Source organism: Anguilla anguilla, chromosome 7 (genome assembly GCF_013347855.1).
Source record: "Anguilla anguilla isolate fAngAng1 chromosome 7, fAngAng1.pri, whole genome shotgun sequence".
Classification (NCBI taxonomy): Eukaryota; Metazoa; Chordata; class Actinopteri; order Anguilliformes; family Anguillidae; genus Anguilla; species Anguilla anguilla.
In genome coordinates, this window is record NC_049207.1 from 45,826,355 (window position 1) to 45,839,089 (window position 12,735).

The 12,735-nt window shown below is 48.6% G+C and overlaps 1 protein-coding gene across 10 annotated transcripts in view; it reads left to right on the top strand.

Moving 5' to 3' along the window:
- The window catches only part of LOC118232272 (lipopolysaccharide-responsive and beige-like anchor protein), a 208,635-nt gene that overhangs the window by 94,097 nt on the left and 101,803 nt on the right, over positions 1–12,735 (top strand). For all 10 annotated transcript variants that reach the window (XM_035427121.1, XM_035427123.1, XM_035427122.1 and 7 more), the window contains one exon: positions 5,893–6,059. In XM_035427121.1, the coding sequence (XP_035283012.1) occupies positions 5,893–6,059 (167 nt within the window). The remainder of the gene's footprint in view (positions 1–5,892; positions 6,060–12,735) is intronic.

The following is a 12,735-nucleotide window of genomic DNA, read 5'->3' on the forward strand; positions in this document are numbered from 1 at the left end:
AGAAGGTGTGGAGTGCTTCAGCACACGTTCCATTTCAGACCGCGCGAGTACAGTATGTGAAATGTCATAAATGGACACCCTGGGAATTTACAGTCCATCCTGGCAGAAGACGCAGCGATAAGCGACCGTAACCGCGGCGACGCGGACGACACCGGCAAGTGAATTATTAAACAGATAAAAAAAGACGAATTTATGCCTGCCCCCCCCCCCCCCAGTCAGGCCGAGATCGCGCCCGCAAGAACCCTCGACGGAGGGGGGAGCGGCGGTTCAGACGCAACTCGGCTTCGGAAGATTCGTAGCACATGCCGGGGCCGGACGGAATTGAGTTATCCCCCCTCCCGAGAGTAAGTTATTACCGCGGCGGGGGCTGACAGAGACGGAGATAACCCAACGGAAATTCAATTACCTCCCGGTGTTCTCCTCCTAATGGGGTCCTTAATGCGAAAAAGATCCTGGGATGATGCCGGGCCTGCGGAGAGGCGCGACGGGGAGAGGGTGCGCGCTCCCGGGGAGAGGGGGGAGAGGGGAGAGAGGGAGAGGGGGAGAGGGGGATTAAACTCTTTTTATGGGCCTTCACGGGGGGGATGGAGTGGGGTGGCTCTCGGGGCACGGGGGGCAGATGAGAGCCCCTCGATACGGAGGTGCGAGGCCGGGAGAGGCATCACTCCGTTTCGCGTGCCGGCTGCTGGGGGGGGGGCGTAAGGATACGTCCGTCCGGATCTACTTTTCGGTTCAAAGGGAAACGATATTCGATATAGTCAATACAATGTGCAAATATAGATACATATTTTTATGAATCATAGCGAAATGCTTATTTAGATGTCTCTGATATTATGCCGGTCTTGCAACACTGCCATCATTGTTGTTTACATTTTCGGCTCAACCTCATCATCACTCGCACTAGTGTTGTTTTTCCTTCTGTTAAACGTGACGTCAGTAAGTTTTTGCACTCTTAACCTTGTTTTAGTTTAGGTTGTAACAGGATTCTGTTAGCTGCATCATATCTATCGATCTTCTCTTACTATTTTGGATTTTTTTGGATCGTATCATAGCAAAATTTGTGACGTTGCCAAATATCGAACCGTTGCCCCGTGAATCAAAATCGTGGTGAAGACTGGGGTTCATACCCCTGCCAGTTGCCTTCGTCCCATTTTAATGGAATTTAAACGAAACCTCCTCTTTCTGTCTGAGAGGTTCCGTATGAGCAGGCTGGTACGATTATCACCCGGCGCTATCCCTCCCCTCTGTGGTGCTATTCGAGCTTTTTAACACCCTGCGGATCACACTCTGAACTTCTCAGAAAGCCCCGGACTTTTCCCTCCGGGGCCGCAGAGTTATTAAGATGTAAGAGAAAGGCCGGCGAGTTCCGCGTGAGACCGCTCCGGGATCAGAAACAGCAGTCGGAGGATTAATACCATCCTCACCGCGAGCCAGCTGGGCGCGCGTGGAAGCGTGATAACGTACGTTTGAGTCTGTGTGCGCGGGCCGGCTGGGCGCGCGTGGAAGCGTGATAAACGTACGTTTGAGTCCGTGTGCGCGGGCCGTGTGTAACATGGCGACGGTCTTTCTGAGATGGGAGTCCGCACCTTTCGACGAGGAGAGGAGGGAATGAAAAAGCGTCCATCCCGGGCTGGTGTAATGGCCGCGTTTCCACGGGAGCACAGCGTTAGCCTGAGTGCGCCGCTGACAGACGAAGAACAACACGCTCCCGTTTTGGCTTAAAGGCCATCGCCCTCGGGGTCCTCGCTACACTGCTGCCGTCTGAAAAATGCTTGATGGGTCCAATCAGATGCTCTCCCGGGGTTCCATTTGTCAGAGTGCGGAACTAATGGTCCTTCAAGAGACTGCCGCCATGTTGCGGGCACGCCGGACGTCTTTTCGCGGTAAGTCGAGCGTTGACCTTGGGACGCGAACTACACGCACTCCCGCGAATTCGCCTGTCCCTGCCTCCTGCCGGATGCTAACCGAGAGCGATCGGCCAGTGGCATTGCCCACCGGGAGCTGGTTGTTTTAGCCTAGCGCCGCGTTCACCCTCGCGCCGATAGCTATCGCTCGGCTAATTTCCGTAGAGCGGCTTCGGACGCTATTTATAGGTGAAAAACAAGCTACCTGCTAGCGCTCGGAGATCGGCTATCGCCATTAGCGGGGTCCTGAGTGCGCGAGCCGGGGACGTTACTAAGCCGTAATTCACCTGACAACGAGGAGGCCGCGCTTAATAATTCATAATGTTGAGCCGGCCGCGGTCGTCCGACGCGCTTTTTAATCGCAGCGAGGAGAGTGCGAGCTGAGGCCCTGCACGCTTCACGTCCAGCGACAGTCCTGCGAAAGAACAATCTTGCATTTATGCTATGCTAATGCTATGCTAAGTCATTCAATTTTATATATTTCGTGTTACGGTTTACATCCTTGTAAATGTGGTTTTCATGTCTTTTCTTTTGCCAAGGAATAAATTGCTGGAGAAACTGCAAAACTGCTTATATGCATATGCCTCAAGGTTTCAGTCTTCCAGTGACACTATGCAATTGACCGCCATTCCATTTTGTCAGGGATCATTTTAGAAAACATAAATAGAACTTTTCAGGGCAGAATTATTTTTTGGTGTCAAGAGGAGTATCATCACCCAGTATCTGTATTTTGCACATGAAATCCTGTTGTCGGTATAAATTTTCAATAATTTTTTGAAGTAATGCCAAAGGTGCCTTCCTGTTCCTATGATCATGTCTCTCTCATTCTCACTCTGCCTCTCTTTCTCTCTCTCTCTCTCGCTCTTTCTTTCTCTCTACATAGTTTCACACACAAACACATCAAAAATGATGGTTGCTGATAGACATAATATTCAGTGCATATGCATTTAAAGACTTATTGAAATCACTTGTATAAACAGTGCATTGTATAAACTGTCTGGAGTAATTCTTTTATGTCGAAAAGTGTAATGCGTTATAGGCCATACAGCATGATCTGAGAATGCCAATACTTCATGAGACACCACTTAAAACAAGGGAAATCGGCGAAAAAATATTGCTTATCTTACATGACTGCCAGTAGTCTCCTTGTATGAAACATTGTTAGATGTGCACCGGTTCTGGCATGTAATGCAGAGCAGCCGCAGACATCACATTAGCCCTTATGCCGTTCGCCGGCCTTGCTGTCAGTCTAACACCATTGTGAAATCAGTTCATCTCAGAGAAAAGGAGTAAAAATGGCATTTTGAAAGGAAAAGGGAAAGAAACCGGGCCGTTTGGCTGTGGTGGCTGAAAACTTCCATTTATTTACGTACGATTTCTCGGGTTTGCTTGACCTTGAAGTCACTGCGAGCGCGTTGTTGCCCTGGATTTGGACTGATGGGGGGAGCATGACTACATTTGGAGGGGGGGGGGGCGGGGGGGAGGCTGGTTGCGGTGATGAAGAGGCTGCCATCCGGGCATTGGGGCCAGTCCATTAAAAACGAGAGGAAGCAGGAGAGATGGTTTGATAAGTGTTGCGTCTGTGTTAACCTTGATGGCCGCTATCCATGGGGGAGGTCTCCCTATCTCTTTCATTGGATTACATTCTCCCCCCCCCCCCCCCCCCCCCCCCCCCCCCCCCCCCCCCCCCCCCCCCCCACCGCGCAGAGGAAAATCAATACTCGGAGGCGTTGGGAGACGGAAGGCATCGTTTTAGGATTGAAGGGGCTGTCAGACGTGGTCGTTCGGCGACTTTCGTTCGCCGTAGCGCTCTTAAGCGCTCGTTTTTCCCCGTCGCGTTCGCGGCGGCTCCGTGAGCCTTCGTCCCGGAATTCCCCCGGCGCTGTTTGCCGTTTCGATTTGAGGATTTACGGCAGAGATCGCCGTACGAGAGAAGCTGGTAAACTGGTAAAAGCTGGTAAACCTTCCTTGTTTAGTTTTTTTCTTGCTCCCCCCCAATCCTCCAAACAACTTTATTAGCTGTGAATTTGCATTTCTCCGAATACGACAAGGGCACCTCTTTCAGGCGGACGCTCCCCTCCCCCCCCCTCCGCAGAGGGGAATCCCTGGGGGGACCGGCTGTCCGATAGCTTGAGGAATCGGAGACGGGCGGCAGGCGATGGCCGCCCCTGTCCCGTACGCCACAATGTCAGAAGGGCGAGAGTCAGGGCTTTTAATAAGATGCCTGCCACCAGGTCCCGTGAGAGGGCATCGCGGAGACCGGCGTTCTGTTACACTGCCGAGGTCTGCACAGCCCTTTGTGTTGAGCTCAGGATGTGAGAATTAACACTGTGGGCTCTTTGGCCATGTTAATTACACGGGGTGTAAAGAAATCATGCCTTGATATTCAAGTTCTATGTGTACATTGAGATTCCAGCATCTCAGTTCCAGATTGTGGTCCAGTTCACTCCAATTCAATTGTAAATTTAAGTTGACAAAGACTAGATTTAAATTCAAAAATTGAAATTATAATTCCAGTTTTCAATTCAAAATGTTTGAACTCCAATTAAGTTCCTATTCCATTGCTCTCTGTTTATTTCTGGAGAATTAATGCAGAGCTTGGCCCAGAGACCATCACTGAATAAAAAAAGTATACCTATATATAGTGGGGGGGGGGGAAGAAATTAATGCCTTGCTTTAGGTATCCAGAAAGAGACAGAGATTCCTAATTAGGTAAGAGTAGCATTCTGATGCCTGATTTATGCCTATTGATTTCCTGTCACATATGAAAAGCTGTGTTTCAAATTGTGGAGGAGGTTCCATTGTGAGCTACTTTAGAGTGTGTACTGCTAACTTTGTGGAGCCGGTCGCATCCAAACTGAACCGTATCCAAGCTAGCAGATTCAGAATCCTGAACGTCTACCAAAACTCTCTTGCATTTCCATGTTTCAGCTACGTTCTAGAAACTGCGCTTCCTGAATGTACCTCGAATCAATCCGTAAGGAACGTGCATGAAATTCCCGCAAACAGTATTATTCTTTGGCTTGATTGAGCAATCCCCACGGCAACACGGCGCGGCGGAGAACGGCTTTGCGTCGCAGTCCGAGGTCACGCGGCCGCTGTTCCTTTAAGAAGTTGGGGAATATATCTGATTACAGATTCAGACGGAGAGAAATGTTGGTCCGGCGCAGTGTTGGGTTTCCTTGGTTCAGCCCGAGGCACGTAGCGAACACATGTCCAGCGTTATTAATCACCGTGACAACAGAGCGGGCGCTGACCGCACAGTTACATTTATTTCAGCTGTGTCTCGGGCTTGTACAAATTCTTTGGATACACAAGGGCGTGGCCGTACCAGGGCTTTAGCCTGAGTACAGCGTGATGCGATTTAATTCATATGATTTCATTCATGTTGGTGGTCGGCCGAATGTGTTTACCCTCTTCTGTGTGATGTCATGTATGGCCATGGGGTAACTGTGCTTTGTTTTTAGGAAAGTGCACATACCTGCATGCGATAGCTACATCATGCCAAACCAAGCAGCTCATGATATGTTGAATGGTGGTATGGATTTAAAAACTGGAAATATCAGAACCTTCCGAGAACAACCAGACATTTGTAACATTTTAGCAGACGTTTTTATTAAGGGTTTCGTATGGTCACTTATCACTAATCATGATGATTGTCACAGTCATCACAGTAAATTTTGAAGTTGGTGATGCTGCTTAGTAAAGCGACTAGAACGTATGTGTATTTCGTGGAATTCCCATGCTTTTGGTTCTGGGGGATTGCACTGGATTGACCCTTTGAAGAGTAAGCTTTTTTAGAATGTTTTTTTTCCCCCCAAAATTTTAAGTCAGTGTTCTAGAACTCCATTGCCTTCAATCACCAGTAGTGATTGTTACATCAGCATTAGAATGTTCAGTTAAGAGCGTTCTAATCACATACTTGTGATCGTACACATTAAAGGGTTAATGGGTTAATTGAGTGACCGGCTGCCATGTTTTCCCACAGTCCCAGTGTGCGCAGTACGCGGCAGAGAAGCGGGACGAGGAGAAGATGTGCGACCACCTGATCCGGGCGGCCAAATACCGGGACCATGTGACCGCCACCCAGCTCATTCAGAAGATCATCAACATCCTGACGGACAAGCACGGCGCCTGGGGAAGCTCCGCCCTCAGGTGAGAGCCTGTCCGTGTGGTTCCGCGCGCGCCACTGCTTCACCTGCTGCTTCGCATCACAGAACAGCAGCTCTGTGCAGCTGAATAAAATCCCTTAGTATCTGCGTGAGCGCGCGCGTGTGTGTGTGTGTGTGTGTGGGTGTGTGTGGGTGTGTGTGGGTGTGTGTGGGTGTGCGTGTGCGTGTGCAGGTGCGGGTGCGGGTGCAGGTGCGGGTAGTCTATGATGGATTAGATTTTGTCTCTGTATGAGGCACCAGGCTGCAGTTTGCAGTGCTGCCCCGGCTCTGAAACTCCAGTTCTGACCCGTTAGCATAATGCGTTTAGCTGCGATATTGATGGCCGCGCTAATGCTGTGCGATCAGCAGGCCGCGGCGCTGGCGGACAGCGCGGGATCGCCGGCGCTCTTAATAAATCACCGCCGGACCCGAGCCGCTACATCGATATCGCCCGTCAATTACCCAGAAGGTCAGGTGCTGCGTTCAGCAGCGTAGCCACAGCGTGGGACAGCGAGAGACATCTGGCCCTGCGACAGAGCTGTGAGCGAGAGAGCGGGGGAGAGGGAGAAAAGAGAGGAGGAGGGGAGTGAGAAGGAGAGGGAGAGAGAAGAGGAGCGGAGTGAGAGAGAGCGGGAGAGAGGGAGAGGAGGAGGAGGGGAGTGAGAGAGAGAGGGAGAGAGGAAGAGAAGAGGAGGGGAGTGAGAGAGCGGGAGAGAGGAGGAGGGGAGTGAGAGAGCGGGAGAGAGGAGGAGAGGGAGAGAGGAGGAGGGGAGTGAGAGAGAGAGGAAGAGAGGAAGAGGGGAATGAGAGAGCAGGAGAGAGGAAGAGAGGAGGAGGGGAGTGAGAGAGGGAGAGAGAGGGAGGGGGGAGAGGTGAAACCTCACCTCATACGCTACTCACAACCCTGTGTACACACACATCGCTATCTCCATGGACATGTGTACGCACAACAGGCACACTGCTAACCGCTTACGCCACACGACTTGGACACATTCACCCCTGCACCAAATTGCACACTCATACAGGCACAGCACGCACGCATCATGCAGGAGTACTGCTTGCAAACATGCACGCGTGCATGCACCACAAACACGATGTGTAGACATTTGCATGGAAATGCACTCACTCACGTGCACACACACACGCACATGCACACACACGTGCCCTCACACACACACACACTCTCACACATGCGCATGCACACACACACATGCATACACATACACTGACATGTGCACGCACGCACGCACACACACACACACACACACACACATGCACAGACATGCACACACACACATACATGCGCACACACACACAGGCCCGCAAGATTTGCAAGCCCTTGTAGCAGTTCATAAAGAAGTATTCCCCAAAGTTTCCATTCAATAAAACAGCGAAAATGAAAATATTACTCTCCCGGCAGCTGATAGGTATTGTTGTTTCCTCACAGCAAGCCTCTAATATCTTTTGACGTTCTCTGACCCGACCGAATACAATTTGTGCCTTAATATCCAGCTTACACAGGCTTCAGCCCCTGGGGGGGTTAGGCATTTGTTTTTTTTCTCTCCCCCCTCTCTTTTTTTCATTCCCAGCTCCCCCCTTTCTCTCTCACACACACACACACACACACACATTTTCATGTCTAGGCTGCTGAGATTCCAGTGGGTTTCTCTCTGCAGCAAACAAAGGAAATATTCCTTTGGCCAGGTTGTGGGAACGGCGTGTCCTTTACTGTCAACACCTCCCTTCAGATGTGAAATGGGGGGGGGGGGGGGGGGGGCAGACGGAGGTACCTGTCCCTCCATACGTTACTGTCACCGCGCCCTGAGGGCTCAGGTGAAGACCAGGAAGCGTCTGATAAAAAAAATTAAATAAATAAATGGGGCCGAAACGAATATGCACGTCCCGCGCGAATGAGGCGAGGGGCGGGAGTGATGTTCCTCTGCCGGGGTGGGGGGGGGGGGGGGCAGGTCGCGGAGCCGGCCGCCGCGTTTATTTGGGTCAGGAGACGAATCATCCCTCATGTAGATGACACCTGGCCAAAGTGGCTGAGAAAGGGTGGGGGGGGTTGGTGCAAGGTCTCCGAGGACCCTCCCCGCTGCCCCCACCACATCCCCTCCCTGACTTCTTCCACCACTGAATTCTAATAGGCCAGCTGATGTAACCACGGAGTCTCACTGCATTGTAATAGGCCAGCTAACATAACTATGGAGACTCACTGTAATCTAATAGGCTAGCTAATGTAACCGTGGAGATTCACTGTATTCTAATAAGCCAGCTAATGTAACCGTGGAGACTCACTGTATTCTAATAAGCCAGCTAATGTAATCACAGAGCCTCACTGCGTTCTAATAGGCCAGCTAACATAACTACGGAGACTCGCTGTAATCTAACAGGCTAGCTAATGTAACCACGGTGACTCACTCTGTTCTGATAGGCCAGCTAACGTACCATGGAGACTCACTGCATTCTAATAGGCCAGCTAATGTACCACAGAGACTCACTGGCATATTATGAGGGGCACTTCATTCAGGGGAAACCGGCTGTCAGTAAGGAAACTGACTGTCGATTCCACGAGGGGGTTAAAATGAAACCCGGGTTTGTTTGTTAGCGCTTTCGCTGCAGTTCGCGTTGGCTTCAGCATCACCGGACCGCGCGGAGGTGGGGTTTGGGGGTTGGGCAGAGGGCTTGGTCTGTTCTCTCAGGCAGCGCTCTTTGCCCCCCCCCCGGTCCCTCCCTCCCCCCGCCGAGCTCATTTTCGGCAGCCCCGGCGCTCTCTAATGGACGCCCTCGGGCGGGAGGCTCCCCGGGCCGCCAAAGGGGACATCCATCTTTTTGGGGTGACACGGCAGCGCCGGGGAAAATCTTTGCGATGCGCCCTCCAATTTTTCCTCAGTAAATCAAATCCCCCCCCCCCCCTTCTCTCAGAAAGACGAACGCTTTCAGGTTGCAGCGTTATAAAAAAAGAAAAAATCAATAACAGCAAAATTGAAACAGTATGCCTCCCTATCGATCGGCCTTGTGAAATGGAAACTAACAGCTTTGTAACTGTTCCCCTGGACAGTTACCTGACCTGTAATGGACAAACCATCAATATTAGCATCACTGTTTTATCTTGCGCAGTGTCATTTAATGACCAAGCCACCCGAGACCAGGTACCGTCAGGCTTAATGTTCAGAACGCTGACATGGATTCGTTTTCATAATTCTGCCCGCAGTATGAAGTAAAACATAAAAATAGCCTTTTGGTAACAATGCTCTTTAAGCCTAAAACATTGAGAGAACAAATTGGAGAGCATTACCTTGGTTGCTTATTCCTTTTTGTTCATTGTTGTTATATGTTGTTTTAAATGTAAAGGTTTTTTTCATGTGAATATGTTTGGCTGCTGTTTGGTTGTATTTCTGTGGAGGTTTTGATCATTTTGACATAATTCCCTCCCACTTTAATTTAATATTTGAAATGAGTGTATACTGTACACTATACTATATACTATAGATATCATGAATATATAGAATTGAAATGAATATTTTTACTGAGAGTCAGTAAAATGGTGTTAAGTCTGTGTAGCCGTAGAGGAGGTGTGCACTGCTCTATAGCCTCGACTTTGTTGGGGAGGATGGAGGTCACAGCACAGTGGACCAGCCTCATCTCCCACTCTGCTGCAATTTTAATTGTCATCTATGAATAAGTGCACCTTAATAATCCCCCGCTGTGAGAGAATTGGCCGTACACCTCCTCACCAGTAAATTTGGCAAGCTCTCACACTGTATAAATTCAAAGAAAAGGTGCAAAGAAATATCCCGCCTGTCCTCTGTCTGCTTAAATACTTGAGTCGCAAAAAGGCTGGGCTGCATTGCAATTTTAATGCTCATTCTAAACCATTACAGAAGAATGCGATGTCCAGCCTATGTCTGGGTCCAATTTGGCCAGCATCCTCCAACCTTCATAACGATTTTTATGTATACATATGTGAAATGTTCCGTATGAATCAAAAATTGTAAAATTGAACTTTGCTATAAGCGAAGCCTTGGATCAAGTGTAATGCTTTTTTATTGAACAGAGTCCCAGGATTTACAAATAAGAAATTAAAGTATCATTTTAAAAATATTGTTTAAATATTATTTATTTCATCTTTCAAGCATGCCTTTTTATTGCCCTGCCAAGCCCAAGTGCAGGAAGGGAAGAGAATTTCGGAAGTGTGTCCATTGGCTGTTTGAAGCACCGTGAAAGGAAACTTCCTGATTTGCATCCTATTAAAATGATGCATGTAAGGATGTTTCCATGGCGCACAGGTTGTTTATGTAACACCTGGTGGTGATGTCTGGGAGGTGCAGCTTAAGACTGATTAGTCAGTGGTGAACAGCACATCCGTACCCCCGGTAACGCCAGAAGAGTTTAGCTGCTCGTAACCATTGGCCGTTTAATACTTCTAGCAGCGTAGCTGTTTCTGACTGTAGGCTGTTTAACATTTATAAGCCTAAAGTGACTGCACGTCTGCTCTGTTTTAGCATGGCCCCCTCTACCCTTATCTCAGGATCGCTCTCCCACGCTAAGGATCGCTGGCAGAGCGCACCGCGGAGCTGCGTTTAAAAGGTCTCCTAATCCACCCCACTACCGCGCACTGCATCTGCCCCGGGAGCAGTTAAGTTAACTGCCCCCCTCAGTTTCTTTCGGGTCCTCTCTGGGATCGTTTCGTGCCCCGTACGGTAGGAACGGGATGAAGCACAAGCCTCGTGGACGAACGAGGCCGTTAAACGTCCCCGGCAACGTTTAAATTTGCATGTTCCAGCACGGCCTGTATTTCCAGTGCAGTACATCGGCGGTACCGCTCTACCATACGTCCTTCTGAGAATGCATCTGTTTTACATTCAGCCATTTTGTCTGTTTCTATCGCTGAGGATCGAGATTCTGGCTTTGAAAATCCTGCTTTATCCACAAATTAAACAAAGTATACATTGCTTCCCTAATCTTAGTCTGGTTCAGAGACAAAAGGGGTCTTATCTGTATGCACACCATATAATGGGTGGTGAAGTTGAGGAGGAAATGAAGCATTTTATGGAACAAATATTTTTAGTCTCTTTGCAGTTAGAGCGTGGAAGCATGTAATGCTATTTTTGGTAGTTTACACTGTTCTGTAACCAAACTTGACTTATGGCATGCGATCGCTCGCTTGTCCTATAGTTTTACATATACCACTGTTTCTGCTACCGTTATTCTTGACACCCATTTACTTGTCGGTAAACAAAATGGCTGGAAAGTTCTGAGAAATTCCGTTCCGTCTCCGACGACAACCTCGGCTACGTGCACTTCCTCCCTCAGAGCCGGTAATTTATAGCAACGCTGCTCCGTTAATGGTTTAACTCGCTTATAAACACTTCAGGGCTATCTGCAAACATGCCGAAATATTACGCTGTGTGCCTGGCTAAACAGAACCGGGACATCTGCGGGCTCAAGGACTTCGCTGGCGTTCACATCCGCCCCCTCGAAAGGGAACGAATCGTCGCTTTTCCTCGTCTCGGGTCTGGAGTATTAAAAAAAAAAAACAATTAGCCGCGAAAGAGTTGAGTTTCATAAGGCGGTGTATTATCTGTCCACCGTAAACACTCGCGGGGAAGTTGCCCGGGAAACCGAAGAGGGCTTTCTTATTCATGTCTATATTTGGGCCCCAGATTATCTTTGTAAATGACCCTGTCATCGTCGGAGGAATCTCAAGTGCCGTCTTTTAAACAATTTGAGGAAAATCTCAGTGGCATTTATCACTCACGGCATTTCTTAAACAAAGGGAGGACACGGTACGGGATGGTATTAAATCTTGAGGGAGCGCGTAAAGATTTGACAGTAGCGCCTTTAATGATTTAAGTAAAGATTAAGGCTCATGTACCTTCTTATGGTCCAGGGGGGATTTGGAGAATTTCATTAAAATATCCGTTTGTGAAAACATTTGGCTCTAACTGTATAAACAACGGCGTGGTGGAGCCTGTAAGCAATACCAACAAACGGTCAAAGCAGAGCATATTAAAGGCCCCAGACCAGCTGAGGTTTTCCATATGCTGCTCTCATTCTCATCGCCTTTCCCCTGTCCTTGTTCAAAGAATCTTCAGCAGGGCATTGAAACTGAAAAATCAGAACCAATTTGCAATTAGGACAATTCTAATGATTGTGTGTGTACAGTGAAGCCCGTAAGTATTTGGACTGTGACACAATTTTTTGTTGTTTTGGCTCTGTACTCCAGCACATTGGATTTGAAATGAAACGATGAATATGAGGTTGAAGTGCAGATGGCCAAATTTAATTTGCAGGTATTTACATACATATTGGATGAACCATATTGGAATTGCAGATCTTTTTATACATGGTCCCCCCAGTTTGTATAAAAGTGTTAGATACAATTATATTTTGTGGTAGTTGTGTGGAATGACAGTTAGGGAGATGGGCCTGTAACTAGAGATTGTTTGTTCAAAACCTGGGTGCTATTTGAACTACATAGCTCCCTTTAGTTGATTTAACACACTCACTATTAAAGTAAATTACCAGCTTTATAAATGAACTATATGTCTTGCATAAGCGATGAGCGTGAATGTTCAGAGACAAAATTCATGTCAAAATTCACGTCTCCTGCTCAGTCCCTCCGTCTCGACCAGGCTCGCTACAGAAGGAAGCTTTAGACCAGACGCGTCGCACCG